The sequence below is a fragment of the Panulirus ornatus genome, chromosome 31 (genome assembly GCF_036320965.1).
Source record: "Panulirus ornatus isolate Po-2019 chromosome 31, ASM3632096v1, whole genome shotgun sequence".
NCBI lineage: Eukaryota > Metazoa > Arthropoda > Malacostraca > Decapoda > Palinuridae > Panulirus > Panulirus ornatus.
Genome location: NC_092254.1, coordinates 17404924 through 17428274, shown reverse-complemented (window position 1 = coordinate 17428274; position 23351 = coordinate 17404924). Strand labels below are relative to the sequence as shown.

The 23351-nt window shown below is 41.1% G+C and overlaps 1 protein-coding gene across 6 annotated transcripts in view; it reads left to right on the top strand.

Annotated features, from left to right (window-relative positions):
- LOC139758849 (glyoxylate/hydroxypyruvate reductase A-like) overlaps window positions 1-18510 on the top strand; it is a 296538-nt gene extending 278028 nt beyond the window's left edge. For all 6 annotated transcript variants that reach the window (XM_071680709.1, XM_071680708.1, XM_071680707.1 and 3 more), the window contains 2 exons: window positions 1156-1312; window positions 13936-18510. In XM_071680709.1, coding sequence (XP_071536810.1) covers window positions 1156-1312; window positions 13936-14067 — 289 coding nt within the window. In that variant the 3' untranslated portion in view covers window positions 14068-18510. The remainder of the gene's footprint in view (window positions 1-1155; window positions 1313-13935) is intronic.
- Window positions 18511-23351: the final 4841 nt, after the last annotated feature.

Here is a 23351-nt window from a genome sequence, read left to right as displayed (position 1 = left end):
TACTCACCTCTCTTTTCTCTTTCACTAGCAACTGTACTTCCTCATCCCACCACTCATTACCATCTCACCTGCCCCCCTTCCATCTTCTGTGTGCCACACACTCGTCTCATACATGTGGGCACTGCTTCCATACATACCTCTCATTCCTTATTAGCCCCATTTGCTCTTACTTTTTGCCATTCTTCTCTCAGTCTTTTCAGGTATTTCTTCACATGTCTCTTTTCTCCAAGCTTGCTTACTTTCAAGTACTTCTTCTTGCCCATAGCATATTCCATTTTCTGAAAACCTCTACAAATCATCATCCTTGCCTCCACCAGGTAGTGATCAGACATCCCACCTGCTGCCCCCTCTCAGCACTTTCACATCCAAGAGTCTCCTTTTTGTACACCTGTCAATTAGTATGTAATTCAATGTTACTGTTACCATATTTTCTACTCATCCATGTACACTTATTTATGTGCCTCTTTTTAAACCAGGTATTCTGTCACCAATACTTTTTTGGCACAACTCCACAAGCTGTCCACCATTTCCATTCACCTTACTGAATATCCCATGCCCCCCAATTATACCCTCATCTGCTACATTACTCATTTTTGCATTTAAAAGATCCATCCCTAATACCCAGTCTCTTGCATCAAAACTTCTGACACATTCACTCACTGCTCCATAGACTTTTGCCTCTCCTTACAACATTTGTTCCCTCTGAATCCCTAAGCCTGATTAGCTGCTCTTTATCCTTTAACCTGATGAATTTATGGAAAAGTTGGATTTTCTCCTGCCTTGTCCACAATTTTTTTCATAGCTTCATTGTCCCTCCTTTCTAACCATGGTTTACTCATTTCTTGCTGTCTTATTACTTACAAATACTGTCTGACTGGAATGCCATCTATATCTTTGTCACCATACATCTCAAAGATCTTTTGTTTTTTGACATCTTTTATTAAACCATTCTTATCTCTTAATTACCATTCCCTCATGATCTGGTTCCTCTGTTGTTGCAGCTAATGAGGAACTGTTCTCTGTATGTGTCATCCAGTAGGCATATGAGGATTAAGGGAATTTGTACAGCATCTAAAATTTTGAAACATGGAAAGGCTCTAAGATGAACAAGTTAAGTGTGGAGATACCTTGTACTTGATGTAATATACTCAACAGGAAGAATGCAGTACTTATCAACATTGGTCGAGGGGATGTCATCCGTGAGGCTGACCTCATAAAAGCTCTTGATTCTGGTTGGATATCAGCTGCAATAATAGATGTTTTTACAGAAGAACCATTAGCAAAGGAAAATCCTCTTTGGAAACATCCAAAGGTTAGTTATTTCAGTTATACTTTACTAGAACTTGAAAATGTGTGTTTGGTATGCTTTTGGTTTGATCAAAAGAGTGATAAATTCTTTAACAGTGGCTTTTTGTTCCACATGCATGTCAGACAGTGAATGTTCCTTCCAATGAACAATGCTTAAGGAATTGATTGTTTAGTTCTCTCATGTTTGTGGAATATGTTTAGCGTGGCAGTAGGCTTAAGAATTAGATGGACATAGTAATTCAGTTATGAATCAAGAGGAAAGGGGTTTGATCATTTTTAGGCAAAACTCAGTTGCTTTAGGTGGATATGTAATGGATCAAACATAAGATTTTCTGTCATTAACTCTCAAACATTGGAAGTGGCATATTTTGAAAATCTGATTTTTTTTTTTTTTTGTATGAGTTGATAGATTGGTATGAAAAAATAAAAGGAAATACACCAAAAGTACATAGCTTACTTTGTGCTGGCTTGGTGTAGTGCTGAATAAGCAAAAGGAGGGGATTTGGCTGACATCTGAGAGCTCAAGATAAGAGGGGAAATCTTGAAGGTCTTGATTTTTTTTCCTTGAACTTGGTATTCCACCTTTCTCTTATTTCTTACACAGGTACTGTGTTCTATATATTACTATCCATCTATCTGTCTAACTGTATCTCTTGTGCCTGTTCCCAGCTGGAACTCCCTCATGGGGATGGCCATGGCAATAGAGTCTCCATAACTAGTGAACTCCAATGCTGCTTCTTAGCCTTTTAGTGCCTCACCATTAATAGGCCAGTAGCAAAGGCCAACTCTAATGCAGCGTTTGCAAAGGCTTCTACTGAGTACTTCTACTAAATGCTCCTGCTTAATTTTCCTTTCAACTATTTCTACTTAATGTTTCTACCAATGTTTCTACCTGATGCTCCTTCCTGAAATGTTACAACCTACTACTATCTACTGCTCCTACCATTTTGCCAAAAGACAGGGCTAGTGCAGTGCTAAACACAGGATAATCTAGAGTTATGAGCATTGTTAGTTAAGCGTTGTCAAGTGTTATGTATGACAAGGAGAGATTGTATGTTTGTGGACAGAATTTCAGTAGTCCTCATGTTGGTGAGGCAGAAAGAAAAGACAGCTACTTGGGTCAGAGGACTGCACCTTGACAACCACTGAAGTACTGGTTCTCTGTGCAGTCATCACTAACCCTTCCAATACCCAGGCAAGTAGTGCTGGTAATATACATCCCTGGTTCTTGCCTGTGTGCCATCTTTTACCTACACTTTTGTTGGTGAATAATAGGAATTCATTAAGAGATATTGCATTCTGCACACTAAAAGAGTGAATGGAGGTGGTGTGGCTAGTATGTCTGGTGTTGTCTTTGCTCACCTTCAGATGAGAAAAAATGACATGATTGTCCTTTACGTTTGTATCACACTACTTTTATATGTGGCATAGGCACTGCATTAAAGATGAATAGCATGAGTACAGCATATGTAGAAATATTACCTTAACCACACTCAGTGAACATACTTGGTATTACTGTAACATCTAGTGTATCTTGGAAACCCCATATTACAGAAATAGCTAAGTCTACCTCTAAGAAACAGGTTGTCTTGTTTAGATGTAATAATTGTCCCATGTACCCTGTTGTAACACTGTTTTCCCCCATTCTTAACCCTCAAATGGTGGTCAACATCACCTGATGGATAGCCTCATAGGAAAAGGTGATTGATATAAGTTGATGTTTTAACTTTTCCTGTATCTGTTTGAATATCCAGCCAGCTTGTCCAACTATTGGTAGCCTATGGAGATCTCTTCCATTGCTCAGCAGGCATGGGAAAAAATTTTGTTCTCAGACGGATTATTCTGTTACATTCCTAACTCAGTTGGGTAGGTTTTAACTTGCTGGACTAAATTTGTCCCAAACATTGTTTGGTGTGGTCTGAAGGTCTAAGAGGCCAAATTCAGATATATGAAAGTCCTTTAGAATGGAAGTTTACCGTATTGTAAGAGCACTGACTCTCCACTTGAATGTTGTCCATGCAGGATAATCCCATGGAAAATACACTGGTTTTTAGAAAACCTATGTTATTAGGGGGGACACTTAGGATAATATGTATCACATTGTTAGGAAAGTGAAGAAGAATGATATGAGAAATGTAAAGAAATGAGTGACTCAGAAAAGTGGTTCTTAACCATTTTTAGTTGGACCACCCCTTAGTCACAGTGGAAGATATTACATATGCTCTCTCAGTGGTGGCTCTTCTCTCTTTTTTAGAATAGATTTGTTTATGTCTTCTTCTTTTTCTTCTGTATTGAGAAATCTTGCCAAAATAATGTTACTTTGAGCAAACCTTATGTGTCAAAGCAGTTGTTATTTATAATTACCTTAGGACCAGTTTCTGTGAAAGATTCATGGTGTTACCTAGGCCTCTTTCTAAAGGCTCATGTAGCCCAAAGCTGCACTACTTCCAGTATCAAGGAAACGTAGATTTCATTGAATTAGAATGTTCTTTGACAAGATTGTACTCCCTTCAATACAGCCCAGCCAAAGGTAACTTTTCACTCATGGTGTAAACTTTTGTAGGTGGAGCCCAGTCATATCTGCCTTTAAAGCAGTGTTCTACATAAACAAATCATCTTGATGATAATTTACCTTTTGCTCCTTGAAATGTTTCTCACATACCCTCTGATAATGCTTCACATATCCACTGAGGGCCCATGGACACGAGGTTGGCAATGACTGACTCAGAGAGTGATTTAAGGAGAAAAACAAAAGGGAGAGAGGCCAGTATGGAAGGCGTTCTGATGGTCCGGCTTCCCATGTGGTAGTGTCAAATGCTTTCTGGCTGTCCAGATACGAATAATCCACCCAGCCTTCCTTTTTATCTAAGACCGAGCTCACTTTCTCATAAAAATCTGAGAACTTTGTTACACTTTCTCTAAAACCATGCTGCTTCTTACTTAGGCAATTTCTCCTGTGTAGAAAGTTCATTCATTAGTTTGCTAATTTTATTATACTTAGTTTATTATATCATTCACTGTTTCCCGCATTAGTGAGGTAGCGCAAGGAAACAGACAAAAGAATGGCCCAACCCACCCACATACACATGTATATACATAAATGCCCACACACACACACATATACGTACCTATACATTTCAATGTATACATAAAAATGCATACAAAGACATATACTTATATACACATGTACATATTCATATTTGCTGTCTTCATCCATTCCCATCGCCACCCCACCACACATGAAATAGCACCCCCCCCTCTCCCCGCATGCGCTCGAGGTAGCATTAGGAAAAGACAACAGAGGCCACATTCATTCACCCCTCAGTCTCTAGCTGTCATGTGTAATGCACCGAAACCACAGCTCCCTTTCCACATCCAAGCCTCACAAAACTTTCCATGGTTTGCCCCAGACGCTTCACATGCCGTTTTAATCCATTGACAGCACATCGACCCTGGTATACCACATCGTTCCAATTCACTCTATCCTTGCACGCCTCTCACCCTCCTGTATGTTCAGGCCCCGATCGCTCAAAATCTTTTTCACTCCGTCCTTCCACCTCCAATTTGGTCTCCCACTTCTTCTTGTTCCCTCTACCTCTGACACATATATCCTGAATGAGTGTGTTAGTGGTTTTGATGCACGAGACCGGGTTATAGTGATGGGTGATTTGAATGCAAAGGTGAGTAATGTGGCAGTTGAGGGAATAATTGGTATACATGGGGTGTTCAGTGTTGTAAATGGAAATGGTGAAGAGCTTGTAGATTTATGTGCAGAAAACGGACTGATGATTGGGAATACCTGGTTTAAAAAGCGAGATATACATAAGTATACTTATGTAAGTAGGAGAGATGGCCAGAGAGCGTTATTGGATTACGTGTTAATTGACAGGCGTGCGAAAGAGAGACTTTTGGATGTTAATGTGCTGAGAGGTGCAACTGGAGGGATGTCTGATCATTATCTTGTGGAGGCTAAGGTGAAGATTTGTATGGGTTTTCAGAAAAGAAGAGTGAATGTTGGGGTGAAGAGGGTGGTGAGAGTAAGTGAGCTTGAGAAGGAGACCTGTGTGAGGAAGTACCAGGAGAGACTGAGTACAGAATGGAAAAAGGTGAGAACAATGGAAGCAAGGGGAGTGGGGGAGGAATGGGATGTATTTAGGGAATCAGTGATGGATTGCGCAAAAGATGCTTGTGGCATGAGAAGAGTGGGAGGTGGGTTGATTAGAAAGGGTAGTGAGTGGTGGGATGAAGAAGTAAGAGTATTAGTGGAAGAGAAGAGAGAGGCATTTGGACGATTTTTGCAGGGAAAAAATGCAATTGAGTGGGAGATGTATAAAAGAAAGAGACAGGAGGTCAAGAGAAAGGTGCAAGAGGTGAAAAAAAGGGCAAATGAGAGTTGGGGTGAGAGAGTATCATTAAATTTTAGGGAGAATAAAAAGATGTTCTCGAAGGAGGTAAATAAAGTGCGTAAGACAAGGGAGCAAATGGGAACTTCAGTGAAGGGCGCAAATGGGGAGGTGATAACAAGTAGTGGTGATGTGAGAAGGAGATGGAGTGAGTATTTTGAAGGTTTGTTGAATGTGTTTGATGATAGAGTGGCAGATATAGGGTGTTTTGGTCGAGGTGGTGTGCAAAGTGAGAGGGTTAGGGAAAACGATTTGGTAAACAGAGAAGAGGTAGTGAAAGCTTTGCGGAAGATGAAAGCCGGCAAGGCAGCAGGTTTGGATGGTATTGCAGTGGAATTTATTAAAAAAGGGGGTGACTGTATTGTTGACTGGTTGGTAAGGTTATTTAATGTATGTATGACTCATGGTGAGGTGCCTGAGGATTGGCGGAATGCGTGCATAGTGCCATTGTACAAAGGCAAAGGGGATAAGAGTGAGTGCTCAAATTACAGAGGTATAAGTTTGTTGAGTATTCCTGGTAAATTATATGGGAGGGTATTGATTGAGAGGGTGAAGGCATGTACAGAGCATCAGATTGGGGAAGAGCAGTGTGGTTTCAGAAGTGGTAGAGGATGTGTGGATCAGGTGTTTGCTTTGAAGAATGTATGTGAGAAATACTTAGAAAAGCAAATGGATTTGTATGTAGCATTTATGGATCTGGAGAAGGCATATGATAGAGTTGATAGAGATGCTCTGTGGAAGGTATTAAGAATATATGGTGTGGGAGGAAAGTTGTTAGAAGCAGTGAAAAGTTTTTATCGAGGATGTAAGGCATGTGTACGTGTAGGAAGAGAGGAAAGTGATTGGTTCTCAGTGAATGTAGGTTTGCGGCAGGGGTGTGTGATGTCTCCATGGTTGTTTAATTTGTTTATGGATGGGGTTGTTAGAGAGGTAAATGCAAGAGTTTTGGAAAGAGGGGCAAGTATGAAGTCTGTTGGGGATGAGAGAGCTTGGGAAGTGAGTCAGTTGTTGTTCGCTGATGATACAGCGCTGGTGGCTGATTCATGTGAGAAACTGCAGAAGCTGGTGACTGAGTTTGGTAAAGTGTGTGGAAGAAGAAAGTTAAGAGTAAATGTGAATAAGAGCAAGGTTATTAGGTACAGTAGGGTTGAGGGTCAAGTCAATTGGGAGGTGAGTTTGAATGGAGAAAAACTGGAGGAAGTGAAGTGTTTTAGATATCTGGGAGTGGATCTGGCAGCGGATGGAACCATGGAAGCGGAAGTGGATCATAGGGTGGGGGAGGGGGCGAAAATTCTGGGGGCCTTGAAGAATGTGTGGAAGTCGAGAACATTATCTCGGAAAGCAAAAATGGGTATGTTTGAAGGAATAGTGGTTCCAACAATGTTGTATGGTTGCGAGGCGTGGGCTATGGATAGAGTTGTGCGCAGGAGGATGGATGTGCTGGAAATGAGATGTTTGAGGACAATGTGTGGTGTGAGGTGGTTTGATCGAGTGAGTAACGTAAGGGTAAGAGAGATGTGTGGAAATAAAAAGAGCGTGGTTGAGAGAGCAGAAGAGGGTGTTTTGAAGTGGTTTGGGCACATGGAGAGGATGAGTGAGGAAAGATTGACCAAGAGGATATATGTGTCGGAGGTGGAGGGAACAAGGAGAAGAGGGAGACCAAATTGGAGGTGGAAAGATGGAGTGAAAAAGATTTTGTGTGATCGGGGCCTGAACATGCAGGAGGGTGAAAGGAGGGCAAGGAATAGAGTGAATTGGAGCGATGTGGTATACCGGGGTTGACGTGCTGTCAGTGGATTGAATCAAGGCATGTGAAGCGTCTGGGGTAAACCATGGAAAGCTGTGTAGGTATGTATATTTGCGTGTGTGGGCGTATGTATATACATGTGTATGGGGGGGTTGGGCCATTTCTTTCGTCTGTTTGCTTGCGCTACCTCGCAAACGCGGGAGACAGCGACAAAGTATAATAAAAAAAAAATAATATCTCTCTTACCCTTTCATTACTTACTCAATCAAATTATCTTTTTTGAAATGGTGCAAACCACCCCTGTCAGTAAGACCAATCTGTTATTCAGTGCCTGTTCATGGTCTCCTTTCTTATAGATGGGTATGACATTTGCCCTTTTCCATTCCCTCGGCACTGCCCTCTTCATTCTGCCTCTTTCCATTGACATTTGAATAGTATTTCAAGATGTTTGTCTGTTGTATGAGCACACATCAGTATTCAGTAGATATGGTGAAATTTCATTGAGTCATTGAGTTTTGTATGAGTTAAGACCTTTAAGTATTTTATTAGTGCCTTTTATAGATATCTTAATACTTTCTAAAACCTACTCCCCTTTCGCCTCTCACTGATGTTGGGGCTATAGTGTTATTCAGTTCCACATATATCCTTATGTTATCCTAAACAGTTCTTCCCACTGAATCCCTTAGCCCTGATTTGTTGCTCTTTAACTGACAACTGACACTTAGATGAATTATTGGAAAAGTTTTGTGTTTTCACCTGCTTTGTCCACTATATTCTTTTCAATTTTTTTTTTCTCCCTCTTTCTCATGATGTTCTCCTTCCTAGCTTTTTTACTCTTTACAAATGCTGGAATTTATTAAAAAAGGGGGTGACTGTATTGTTGACTGGTTGGTAAGGTTATTTAATGTATGTATGACTCATGGGGAGGTGCCTGAGGATTGGCGGAATGCGTGCATAGTGCCATTGTACAAAGGCAAAGGGGATAAGAGTGAGTGCTCAAATTACAGAGGTATAAGTTTGTTGAGTATTCCTGGTAAATTGTATGGGAGGATATTGATTGAGAGGGTGAAGGCATGTACAGAGCATCAGATTGGGGAAGAGCAGTGTGGTTTCAGAAGTGGTAGAGGATGTGTGGATCAGGTGTTTGCTTTGAAGAATGTATCTGAGAAATACTTAGAAAAGCAAATGGATTTGTATGTAGCATTTATGGATCTGGAGAAGGCATATGATAGAGTTGATAGAGATGCTCTGTGGAAGGTATTAAGAATATATGGTGTGGGAGGTAAGTTGTTAGAAGCAGTGAAAAGTTTTTATCGAGGATGTAAGGCATGTGTACGTGTAGGAAGAGAGGAAAGTGATTTGTTCTCAGTGAATGTAGGTTTGCGGCAGGGGTGTGTGATGTCTCCATGGTTGTTTAATTTGTTTATGGATGGGGTTGTTAGGGAGGTGAATGCAAGAGTTTTGGAAAGAGGGGCAAGTATGAAGTCTGTTGGGGATGAGAGAGCTTGGGAAGTGAGTCAGTTGTTGTTCGCTGATGATACAGCGCTGGTGGCTGATTCATGTGAGAAACTGCAGAAGCTGGTGACTGAGTTTGGTAAAGTGTGTGAAAGAAGAAAGTTAAGAGTAAATGTGAATAAGAGCAAGGTTATTAGGTACAGTAGGGTTGAGGGTCAAGTCAATTGGGAGGTGAGTTTGAATGGAGAAAAACTGGAGGAAGTAAATTGTTTTAGATATCTGGGAGGGGATCTGGCAGCGGATGGAACCATGGAAGCGGAAGTGGATCATAGGGTGGGGGAGGGGGCGAAAATTCTGGGGGCCTTGAAGAATGTGTGGAAGTCGAGAACATTATCTCGGAAAGCAAAAATGGGTATGTTTGAAGGAATAGTGGTTCCAACAATGTTGTATGGTTGCGAGGCGTGGGCTATGGATAGAGTTGTGCGCAGGAGGATGGATGTGCTGGAAATGAGATGTTTGAGGACAATGTGTGGTGTGAGGTGGTTTGATCGAGTAAGTAACGTAAGGGTAAGAGAGATGTGTGGAAATAAAAAGAGCGTGGTTGAGAGAGCAGAAGAGGGTGTTTTGAAATGGTTCGGGCACATGGAGAGAATGAGTGAGGAAAGATTGACCAAGAGAATATATGTGTCGGAGGTGGAGGGAACGAGGAGAAGAGGGAGACCAAATTGGAGGTGGAAAGATGGAGTGAAAAAGATTTTGTGTGATCGGGGCCTGAACATGCAGGAAGGTGAAAGGAGGGCAAGGAATAGAGTGAATTGGAGCGATGTGGTATACCGGGGTTGACGTGCTGTCAGTGGATTGAATCAAGGCATGCGAAGCGTCTGGGGTAAACCATGGAAAGCTGTGTAGGTATGTATATTTGTGTGTGTGGACGTATGTATATACATGTGTATGGGGGTGGGTTGGGCCATTTCTTTCGTCTGTTTCCTTGCGCTACCTCGCAAGCGCGGGAGACAGCGACAAAGCAAAAAAAAAAAGAAAAAAAGAAAAACAAATGCTGGCTGGCTGGAGTGCTGGTTTATCTTTGCCATTGCACATCCCAAAGCTCTTTTGCTTTTTGACATCTTTTATTAAGCCTTTTCTCTCTTTCTTACCATTCTTTCTGTACTTAAGGCTAGAAGTACTCATGTTTGTACTCCATCATAATACATTCCACAGAACCTCTCATCACAAAGCATTGGTTTCTGTACCCTCATCCATTTTACCATAGAAACTGTTGAGGTTTATGCAATTGTCACAATTGTATCTCCTCATTAGGTTCTGCTTCACCTCTGCTTCATTAACATCCTCATTTACCACATAGTTAAGCTTGAGAATTTTGTGATCACTTTCCAGTTGGTGTGTCAAATGTAATATTCTCTGCATCCATGCTGGTATATGTAAAGATAAGATCTAACAATGAAAGTATAACAGTATCTCTCATCCTAGTATGCTCACTGACATGGTGGTGAAGGAGATTTACCTGTATGCACACTAAAAATTTGTGTTTCCATTCCTCCCCTTCTAGAATCCAATTTTCTCAAGTCTCCCTCTTTAAAGATGAAATCCTACATTATCAGTTGTTGCCATTTGTATAAAGTAATTGATTGTCTAACTGCATCATATGCCATCTTGATTGTTCCATCATTGTTATTTTATATTCATTCTGGATTGTTGAAATACTTTGGAAGATTGTATAATAACACCACCACAGTGCACTTCTTCCCAACTGTTACCTCTTACTAACACCACAATGCTTTTCTTCCCAGCTGTTACTTTTTCAATTATGTTTGGTCTGAATGGGTCAGCCTCCACTGTGTCTTGAAACTTAAGGCTATGTTTTATTGACAGTGCTAGTCTTCCCGTCTCACGATTATATACCCCTCTGGTTAGAACAAGTGAGATCTCATCTCTTATAAGGTTCCTTGTCATGTCTCCAGTGACAGTTGGTGCACTTTCCCTCACACAGTCCTAGGATTCCAGCTCTTTCCCATTAACTACTAATTCATCAACATTTGTACACTATACTTTTAGTCTGACATTACCATTTCCTGACACTTCTACTTTCCCTGCAATCCTTTTGGGGCTGTTTCATCCTCTTGCCTTGCTTTTGTGTCCTCAGCTATTTGCTTTCTGAGTGTATTCTTCCCTTTTCTCCCTCTCTTCCTTAGATCTATTGCATTTGATAATTTTTTATTTTCATACTTGATCACCATTTCCTGTGTTAATGCTAGGAACAAATGAAAAAAGGACACATCCATTCACAGCCATTATCTAACTGTCATTGTGATGCAACAAAACTGTGGTTTCCAATCTACAACCAGGCCCTACAGACCTTTCCATGGTTTACCCTGGACACTTCACATGCTCTGGTTCAGTCCATTGACAGTATATGGACCTGTATGCCACATCATTCCAATTCTTTCTATCCCTTGTGTGCCTTTCACCCTCCTGCACATACAAGCCCCGATCGCTCAAAATCCTTTTTACTCCATCCATCGATCTCTGATTTGCTATCATTCTTGTTGATGACAGTGATGATGATGATGTTATGGTTGACCAAGTGGAAAGTTTTAGTGAAGCCTACGAATATTGAGTGCAGCCGAGGTCTTGCACTTCTCCAAATTATGGTAAATGAGGTCACATATGTTGACAGAGCAATGAGTGGTGGAGGAAGACTTCATTTTTCCAAAGTACAGAGGGTCGATTGAATCAGCAGTGTTAGCATAGACACAGTCGTAAGCTATAAAGAAACTCATGAGTTGGTGGATTTGGGTAGTGGAGTGTTATAAGCTTTCATCCAAATTTTTTGCGTCTACATTGTATAAGTGAAGAAATAATCATGACAGTGTAGGTGATTCAAGAAAGAATTCCTCGTATAGTTTCACTGTGGGATCTATGGGTGTGGTTGGGCATTTGGTTTGAAGGCATTAAAGGAGTTTAGTTTCGTAATATTCTTTTACTGCTTTTACTGTGTTTTAGGGGGATGGGGGGTTGGTAGGTATGCTGGGAGACAGCTGATGTCGAGTTGTAATCGTTGGCTAATATTGACTCACTGGTTGTTAACTTGGTGTGCAGCCTTTTCATCGCTTAGTTGGTCTATACAGGAGAAGGGGTAGAGCCTTCGCTTCTCACCGCCAGTTAATTCATATATTGTATCATACCGATAGTAACCAGCTTTGTATGGTGCACCTAGTAAGAGGCCGTCTTCACCATTTGAACAACACGTTACACTTTGTTGTGAAGGTGTTTGTAGAGTTCATTCATGTGACTGGTGAGTGCTTGATTTTGCTGCTGCAGAAGCTGCTTAATGCGTTGGAGAAAAAAGCATTGGTGGACCTGGCTGTACAGTTCATGTCATAACATCATTTTCATTGGCCACTATAGTCACTTGCAGTGAGCACGTTGTAGCCAGCTGCCAAAATTGCTCTTTGCTGAGTCAGTAAGTGGCGATAAGTTTATATGTATGTCCGCTTTCATTGAGAGATGGTGGGGCGGGGGAGCACAACACTGATAAAGGGAGAGGCTCAGGGAGCAGGTAGCAGCTGTCAGCCATGTTCATAAGAATCAGGTGTAGAGTTTTTGGATCGTATGTGGGATACTGGGTGATCTAAGATGGATGTAATTGTTCCTGGAGGGTGGTAGTGTCTACCTCATTGTTCTTGGAGGGTGGTAGTGTCTACCTCATTGTTCTTGGAGGGTGGTAGTGTCTACCTCATTGTTCTTGGAGGGTGGTAGTGTCTACCTCATTGTTCTTGGAGGATGGTAGTGTGTATCTCATTGTTCCTGGAGGGTGGTAGTGTCTACTTCATTGTTCTTGGAGGATGGTGGTATCTACCTCATTGTTCCTGGAGGATGGTAGTGTTTACCTCATTGTTCTTGGAGGGTGATAGTGTCTACCTCATTGTTCTTGGAGGGTGGTAGTGTCTACCTCATTGTTCTTGGAGAGTGGTAGTGTCTACCTCATTGTTCTTGGAGGGTGGGAGTGTCTACCTCACTGAAATTCGCACATATCACCAGCTTAAAGGGTATCTTGTCCCATGTTTGGGAGCAATGCAGGTGGTAAATGTGGGCATGGTTTTCACCCAGAACACCTTCAGATCCTGAATCAGACACATTAACTAGGCTGAACCTAAGTCTTGGTGAGGAGAGAGTGCACCAGGTGGTGGTGCTCCACCTCGCTCATCTTTGACCATACCGACAGAAGGTACTCACTCAGGGTACAAATTACAGGAATAACTTGCCAGGCCCAGATGTGATATGACCTGGCTGTATGTATACAGGTTTGCCAGGTTGTAACACTTCCTTGTAACTTGAAAATGTTTTTGTGTGAGTGATGGATAATGACACATGGTCACTAAGTAGCGAGATTTTTTTCTTCAATGGATGAAGGTATTGTGTTTTGATGACTTGTGACTCCAGTATAACCCCACAAGAATACTCTTGTTACAGTATAACCCCACTAGAATACTCTTGTTACAAAATGACCCCATTAGAATACTCTTGTTACAATAAAGTTTAGAATGAGACAATTGTTATCTTGCCCAGAATGTGTGTAGAGTGTATTGCTAGTAAACAGAACTATATGCGTGACATATTAAAGAAATTGTGACTGTGGGTTGGTTATGTGCTCCTCACGTTCTGTCTGCATTCTATACATGGCTGTTTCTTTGTACCAGACATTACTTGCTTAGCAGTGATTGTCTAGTATACATTGTACACTGTATTTCGTCATAGTCTAGTATATATTGTACACTGTATTTCGTCATTGTCTAGTATACATTGTACACTATAATTCATCATTGTCTAGTATACGTTGTACACTGTATTTCATCATTGTCTAGTATAGAGTGTAATTCACCATTGTCTAGTATACAGTGTATTTCATCAGTGTCTAGTATACAGTTTCATGTCATAATGTTGTTCCCCACAGGTTGTGATAACTCCACACACAGTGTCATGTCATAAAGTTGTTCCCCACAGGTTGTGATAACTCCACACACGGCTGGTGCCAGCACAGCTCGCGACGTCATTGATACTTTCATCGCCAACTTCAGGCGCTACTCACAGGGTCTTCCTGTTATGTATGTGATTGACTGGGATGTAGGATATTAAATGGATGCTAAGGAAATTTCAGACAGAGGAAGGTACAAGATTATTTAATTCTATCATGATAGAATTAAGCAATTGTGGTGTTTCTTAGGGCATTAAGTATATTGAAGAAGATACATTCTATTGGATTCAAGCAAAAGTATTGTAGATCTTTCATTGATAAATTTCTAATTTGACAAAGAAATTTTTTTTTTAGATATACCTAAAGGTCCTCTTGATACCAAGAATTTTGAAGTTTTTTATTTAATTATATCCTATTTTCCAACTTATTCAGATCCTTTAATATGAATTTAGCCATCTGCAATAACAATACTATTGTGAATATCTTACTCAAAAACTCCTCAGAAAATTCTGTGGGTTATGTTTACAGAATACATCGTATTTATTTATTTATTTGTTTTGCTCTGTCGCTGTTTCCCGCGTTAGCGAGGTAGCGCAAGGAAACAGATGAAAGAATGGCCCAGCCCACCCCCATACACATGTATGTACATACACGTCCACACGCAAATATACATACCTATACATCTCAACGTATACATATATATACACACACAGACATATACATATATACACATGTACATAATTCTTACTGTCTGCCCTTATTTATTCCCATCGCCATCTCGCCACACATGGAATAAAAACCCCCTTCCCCCCCTCATGTGTGCGAGGTAGCGCTAGGAAAAGACAACAAAGGCCCCATTCGTTCACACTCAGTCTCTAGCTGTCATGTAATAATGCACCGAAACCACAGCTTCCTTTCCACATCCAGGCCCCACAGAACTTTCCATGCTTTACCCCAGACGCTTCACATGCCCTGGTTCAATCCATTGACAGCACGTCGATCCTGGTATACCACATCGTTCCAATTCACTCTATTCCTTGAACGCCTTTCACCCTCCTGCATGTTCAGGCCCTGATCACTTAAAATCTTTTTCACTCCATCTTTCCACCTCCAATTTGGTCTCCCATTTCTAGTTCCCTCCACCTCTGACACACATATTCTCTTGGTCAATCTTTCGTCACTCATTCTCTCCATGTGCCCAAACCATTCAGAACACCCTCTTCTGCTCTCTCAACCACACTCTTTTTATTACCACACATCTCTCTTACCCTTTCATTACTTACACGATCAAACCACCTCACACCACATATTGTCGTCAAACATCTCATTTCCAGCACATCCACCCTCCTCCCCACAACTCTATCCATAGCCCACACCTCGCAACCATATAACATTGTTGGAACCACTATTCCTTCAAACATAACCATTTTTGCTTTCCGAGATAATGTTCTCGACTTCCACACATTCTTCAATGCTCCCAGAACTTTCACCCCCTCCCCCACCCTATGATTCACTTCCGCTTCCATGGTTCTATCCGCTGCCAAATCCACTCCCAGATATCTAAAACACTTCCCTTCCTCCAGTTTTTCTCCATTCAAACTTACCTTCCTGTTGACCCTCAACCCTACTGTACCTAATAACCTTGCTCTTATTCACATTTAATCTCAGCTCTCTTCTTTCACACACTTTACCAAACTCAGTCACCAGCTTCTGCAGTTTCTTACATGAATCAGCCACCAGCGTTGTATCATCAGCAAACAACAACTGACTCACTTCCCAAGCTCTTTCATCCACAACAGACTGCATACTTGCCCCTCTTACCAAAACTCTTGCATTCACCTCCATAACAACCCCATCCATAAATAGATTAAACAACCATGGAGACATCACACACCCCTGCCACAAAGCTATATTCACTGAGAACCAATCACTTTCCCCTCTTTGTACACGTACACATGCCTTGCATTCTCGATAAAAACTTTTCACTGCTTCTAACAACTTGCCTCCCACACCATATATTCTTAATACCTCCCACACCATATATTCTTAATACCTTAATACCTTCTCTATCAACTCTGTTATATGCCTTCTCCAGATCCATAAATGCTACATACAAATCCATTTGCTTTTCTAAGTATTTCTCACATACATTCTTCAAAGCAAACACCTGATCCACTCCTCCTCCACCACTTCTGAAACCACACTGCTCTTCCCCAATCTGATGCTCTGTACATGCCTTCACCCTCTCAATCAATACCCTCCCATATAATTTACCAGGAATACTCAACAAACTTATACCTCTGTAATTTGAGCACTCACTTTTATCCCCTTTGCCTTTGTACAAAGGCACTATGCAAGCATTCCGCCAATCCTCAGGCACCTCACCATTAGTCATACATACTTTAAATAACCTTACCAACCAGTCAACAATACAGTCACCCCCTTTTTTTAATAAATTACTCTGCAATACCATCCAAACCCGCTGCCTTGCCAGCTTTCATCTTCTCCAAAGCTTTTACTACCACTTCTCAGTTTACCAAATCATTTTCCCTCACCCTCTCACTTTGCACACCACCTCGACCAAAACACCCTATATCTGCCACTGTATCATCAAACACATTCAACAAACCCCTAAAATACTCACTCCATCTCCTTCTCACATCACCACTATTTGTTATCACCTCCCCATTAGCCCCCTTCACTGAAGTTCCCATTTGTTCCCTTGTCTTACGTACTTTATTTACCTCCTTCCAAAACATCTTTTTATTCTCCCAAAAAATTAATGATACTCTCTCACCCCAACTCTCATTTGCCTTCTTTTTCACCTCTTGCACCTTTCTCTTGACCTCCTGCCTCATTCTTTTATGCATCTCCCACTCATTTGTATTTGTTTCCCTGCAAGATTCATCCAAATGCCTCTCTCTTCTCTTTCTCTAATACTCTTACTTCTTCATCCTACCACTCATTACCCTTTCTAATCTACCCACCTCCCACGCTTCTCATGCCACAAGCATCTTTTGCGCAAGCCATCACAGCTTCCATAAATATCCCATTCCTCCCCCACTCCCCTTACGTCCTTTGTTCTCACCTTTTTCCGTTCTGTACTCAGTCTCTCCTGGTACTTCCTGACACAAGTCTCCTTCCCAAGCTCACTTACTCTCACCACTCTCTTCACCCCAACATTCTCTTTTTTTCTGAAAACCTCTACAAATCTTCACCTCCACAAGATAATGATCAGACATCCCTCCAGTCGCACCTCTCAGCACATTAACATCCAAAAGTCTCTCTTTTGCACGCCTATCAATTAACACATAATCCAATAATGTTCTCTGGCCATCTCTCCTGCTTATGTACGTATACTTATGTATAGCTCTCTTTTTAAACCAGGTATTCCCAATCACCAGTCCTTTTACAGCCTCCTACTTACATACATATACTTATGTATATCTCTCTTTTTAAACCAGGTATTCCCAATCACCGGTCCTTTTTCAGCACAGAAATCTACAAGCTCTTCACCATTTCCATTTACAACACTGAACACCCCACGTACACCAATTATTCCCTCAACTGCCACATTACTCACCTTTGCATTCAAAACACCCATCACTATAACCTGGTCTCATGCATCAAAACTACTAACACACTCACTCAGCTGCTCCCAAAACACTTGCCTCTCATGATCTTTCTTTCATGCCCAGGTGCATACGCACCAACAATCACCCATCTCTCTCCATCCACTTTCATTTTTTTTCCATATCAATCTAGAGCTCACTTTCTTACACTCTATCACATACTTCTACCACTCCTGTTTCAGGAGTAGTGCTACTCCTTCCCTTGCTCTAGTCCTTTCACTAACCCCTGACTTTACTCCCAAGACATTTCCAAACCACTCTTCCCCTTTACCCTTGAGCTTCGTTTCACTCAGAGCCAAAACATCCAGGTTCCTTTCCTCAAATACACTACCTATCTCTCCTTTTTTCTCATCTTGGTTACATCCACACATTTAGACACCCCAATCTGAGCCTTCGAGGAGGATGAGCACTCCCCGCGTGACTCCTTCTTCTGTTTCCCCTTTTAGAAAGTTAAAATACATCGTAAAGTTAGAATACATCATAAAAGCTCTAATATGTTTTATATTGGACAGACTTGTAAATCTCTCTCTACGGTAGACTTAAGTAACATAGATATTGTATAAGAACATAACAAGATTGAAATGTTTTGTTTAGTCATTTTATAAATCATGACAACTGTATTGATGGGAATATTGCTTATTCAGTTATAACTTGTAACACCTTGATCAAGAGAAATATCAGTGAATCCTCTTTTATTGAATACACAAACAATTGTAACATGAATATTTGTGAAGATCTATAGAAAAATGGATAGCTAAGTTGCACGCAGAATTTGTAAATGGTTTGCTGTTATTGATGCCTAATAGAATATATAAGAGGCACGAAGGTGCCAGCCCGAAAGCCACAAAAACTTGTGTACCAAAAGCACCTCAGCTCTGCCTCTCTTGTATATATGATGACTGTTGTAAGTCATCATTCTTATTCTTGTATTTCTCTTGATGATGCATTAAACACACAAAGGTGCACTTGGGACATATTGTGTTTCATTTTTCCTCTTAGTTATATACATGTATATATTATTATTATTATTATACTTTGTCACTGTCTCCCGTGTTCGCTAGATAGCACAAGGAAACAAACGAAATAATGGCCCAACCCACCCACATACACATGTATATACATACACGTACACACATGCTCATATACATACCTATACATCTCAACGTACACATATATATACATACCTATACATCTCAACGTACACATATATATACATACACACACAGACACATACATACATACACATGTACATAATTCATACTGTCTGCCCTTATTCATTCCCGTCGCCACCCCTCCACACATGAAATGAAACCCCCTCCCCCCGCATGTGTGTGAAGTAGCGCCAGGGAAAGACAACAAAGTCCACATTCGTTCACACTCAGTCTCTAGCTGTCATATATAATGCATCGAAACCACAGCTCCCTTTCCACATCCAGGCCCCAAAAAACTTTCCATGGTTTACCCTAGACGCTTCACATGCCCTGGTTCAATCCATTGACAGCATGTCGACCCTGGAATACCACATCATTTCAATTCACCCTATTCCTTGCACGCCTTTCACCCTCCTGTAAGTTCAGGCCCCAATCACTCAAAATCTTTTTCACTCCATCTCTCCACCTCCAATTTGGTCTCCCACTTCTCGTTCCCTCCACCTCTGACACATATATCATCTTTGTCAATCTTTCCTCACTCATTCTCTTCATGTGACCAAACCATTTCAAAACACCCTCATCTGCTCTCTCAACTACACTCCTTTTGTTACCACACATCTCTCGTACCCTATTAGTAGTTACTTGATCAAACCACCTCACACTACATATTGTCCTCAAACATCTCATTTCCAGCACATCCACCCTCCTCCTCACAACTTTATATATAGCCCACACCTCGCAACCATATAACATTGTTGGTGCCACTATTCCTTCAAACATACCGATTTCTGCTTTCCAAGATAACATTCTTGACTTCCACACCGTTTTCAATGCTCCCAAAACTTTCGCCCCCTTCCCTACCCTATGATTCACTTCTGCTTCCATGGTTCCATCCACTTCCAAATCCACTTCCATATATCTAAAACACTTCCCTTCCTCCAGTTTTTCTCCATTCAAACTTACCTTCCTGTTGACCCTCAACCCTACTGTACCTAATAACCTTGCTCTTATTCACATTTAATCTCAGCTCTCTTCTTTCACACACTTTGCCAAACTCAGTCACCAGCTTCTGCAGTTTCTTACATGAATCAGCCACCAGCGTTGTATCATCAGCAAACAACAACTGACTCACTTCCCAAGCTCTTTCATCCACAACAGACTGCATACTTGCCCCTCTTACCAAAACTCTTGCATTCACCTCCATAACAACCCCATCCATAAATAGATTAAACAACCATGGAGACATCACACACCCCTGCCACAAACCTACATTCACTGAGAACCAATCACTTTCCCCTCTTTGTACACGTACACATGCCTTGCATTCTCGATAAAAACTTTTCACTGCTTCTAACAACTTGCCTCCCACACCATATATTCTTAATACCTCCCACACCATATATTCTTAATACCTTAATACCTTCTCTATCAACTCTGTTATATGCCTTCTCCAGATCCATAAATGCTACATACAAATCCATTTGCTTTTCTAAGTATTTCTCACATACATTCTTCAAAGCAAACACCTGATCCACTCCTCCTCCACCACTTCTGAAACCACACTGCTCTTCCCCAATCTGATGCTCTGTACATGCCTTCACCCTCTCAATCAATACCCTCCCATATAATTTCCCAGGAATACTCAACAAACTTATACCTCTGTAATTTGAGCACTCACTTTTATCCCCTTTGCCTTTGTACAAAGGCACTATGCAAGCATTCCGCCAATCCTCAGGCACCTCACCATTAGTCATACATACTTTAAATAACCTTACCAACCAGTCAACAATACAGTCACCCCCTTTTTTTAATAAATTACTCTGCAATACCATCCAAACCCGCTGCCTTGCCAGCTTTCATCTTCTCCAAAGCTTTTACTACCACTTCTCAGTTTACCAAATCATTTTCCCTCACCCTCTCACTTTGCACACCACCTCGACCAAAACACCCTATATCTGCCACTGTATCATCAAACACATTCAACAAACCCCTAAAATACTCACTCCATCTCCTTCTCACATCACCACTACTTGTTATCACCTCCCCATTAGCCCCCTTCACTGAAGTTCCCATTTGTTCCCTTGTCTTACGTACTTTATTTACCTCCTTCCAAAACATCTTTTTATTCTCCCAAAAAATTAATGATACTCTCTCACCCCAACTCTCATTTGCCTTCTTTTTCACCTCTTGCACCTTTCTCTTGACCTCCTGCCTCATTCTTTTATGCATCTCCCACTCATTTGTATTTGTTTCCCTGCAAGATTCATCCAAATGCCTCTCTCTTCTCTTTCTCTAATACTCTTACTTCTTCATCCTACCACTCATTACCCTTTCTAATCTACCCACCTCCCACGCTTCTCATGCCACAAGCATCTTTTGCGCAAGCCATCACAGCTTCCATAAATATCCCATTCCTCCCCCACTCCCCTTACGTCCTTTGTTCTCACCTTTTTCCATTCTGTACTCAGTCTCTCCTGGTACTTCCTGACACAAGTCTCCTTCCCAAGCTCACTTACTCTCACCACTCTCTTCACCCCAACATTCTCTTTTTTTCTGAAAACCTCTACAAATCTTCACCTCCACAAGATAATGATCAGACATCCCTCCAGTCGCACCTCTCAGCACATTAACATCCAAAAGTCTCTCTTTTGCGCGCCTATCAATTAACACATAATCCAATAATGTTCTCTGGCCATCTCTCCTGCTTATGTACGTATACTTATGTATATCTCTCTTTTTAAACCAGGTATTCCCAATCACCAGTCCTTTTACAGCCTCCTACTTACATACATATACTTATGTATATCTCTTTTTAAACCAGGTATTCCCAATCACCGGTCCTTTTTCAGCACAGAAATCTACAAGCTCTTCACCATTTCCATTTACAACACTGAACACCCCACGTACACCAATTATTCCCTCAACTGCCACATTACTCACCTTTGCATTCAAAACACCCATCACTATAACCTGGTCTCATGCATCAAAACTACTAACACACTCACTCAGCTGCTCCCAAAACACTTGCCTCTCATGATCTTTCTTTCATGCCCAGGTGCATACGCACCAATAATCACCCATCTCTCTCCATCCACTTTCATTTTTTTTCCATATCAATCTAGAGCTCACTTTCTTACACTCTATCACATACTTCTACCACTCCTGTTTCAGGAGTAGTGCTACTCCTTCCCTTGCTCTAGTCCTTTCACTAACCCCTGACTTTACTCCCAAGACATTTCCAAACCACTCTTCCCCTTTACCCTTGAGCTTCGTTTCACTCAGAGCCAAAACATCCAGGTTCCTTTCCTCAAATACACTACCTATCTCTCCTTTTTTCTCATCTTGGTTACATCCACACATTTAGACACCCCAATCTGAGCCTTCGAGGAGGATGAGCACTCCCCGCGTGACTCCTTCTTCTGTTTCCCCTTTTAGAAAGTTAAAATACATCGTAAAGTTAGAATACATCATAAAAGCTCTAATATGTTTTATATTGGACAGACTTGTAAATCTCTCTCTACGGTAGACTTAAGTAACATAGATATTGTATAAGAACATAACAAGATTGAAATGTTTTGTTTAGTCATTTTATAAATCATGACAACTGTATTGATGGGAATATTGCTTATTCAGTTATAACTTGTAACACCTTGATCAAGAGAAATATCAGTGAATCCTCTTTTATTGAATACACAAACAATTGTAACATGAATATTTGTGAAGATCTATACAAAAATGGATAGCTAAGTTGCACGCAGAATTTGTAAATGGTTTGCTGTTATTGATGCCTAATAGAATATATAAGAGGCACGAAGGTGCCAGCCCGAAAGCCACAAAAACTTGTGTACCAAAAGCACCTCAGCTCTGCCTCTCTTGTATACATGATGACTGTTGTAAGTCATCATTCTTATTCTTGTATTTCTCTTGATGATGCATTAAACACACAAAGGTGCACTTGGGACATATTGTGTTTCATTTTTCCTCTTAGTTATATACATGTATATATTATTATTATTATTATACTTTGTCACTGTCTCCCGTGTTCGCTAGATAGCACAAGGAAACAAACGAAAGAATGGCCCAACCCACCCACATACACATGTATATACATACACGTACACACATGCTCATATACATACCTATACATCTCAACGTACACATATATATACATACCTATACATCTCAACGTACACATATATATACATACCTATACATCTCAACGTACACATATATATACATACACACACAGACATATACATACATACACATGTACATAATTCATACTGTCTGCCCTTATTCATTCCCGTCGCCACCCCTCCACACATGAAATGAAACCCCCTCCCCCCGCATGTGTGTGAAGTAGCGCCAGGGAAAGACAACAAAGTCCACATTCGTTCACACTCAGTCTCTAGCTGTCATATATAATGCATCGAAACCACAGCTCCCTTTCCACATCCAGGCCCCAAAAAACTTTCCATGGTTTACCCTAGACGCTTCACATGCCCTGGTTCAATCCATTGACAGCATGTCGACCCTGGAATACCACATCATTTCAATTCACCCTATTCCTTGCACGCCTTTCACCCTCCTGTAAGTTCAGGCCCCAATCACTCAAAATCTTTTTCACTCCATCTCTCCACCTCCAATTTGGTCTCCCACTTC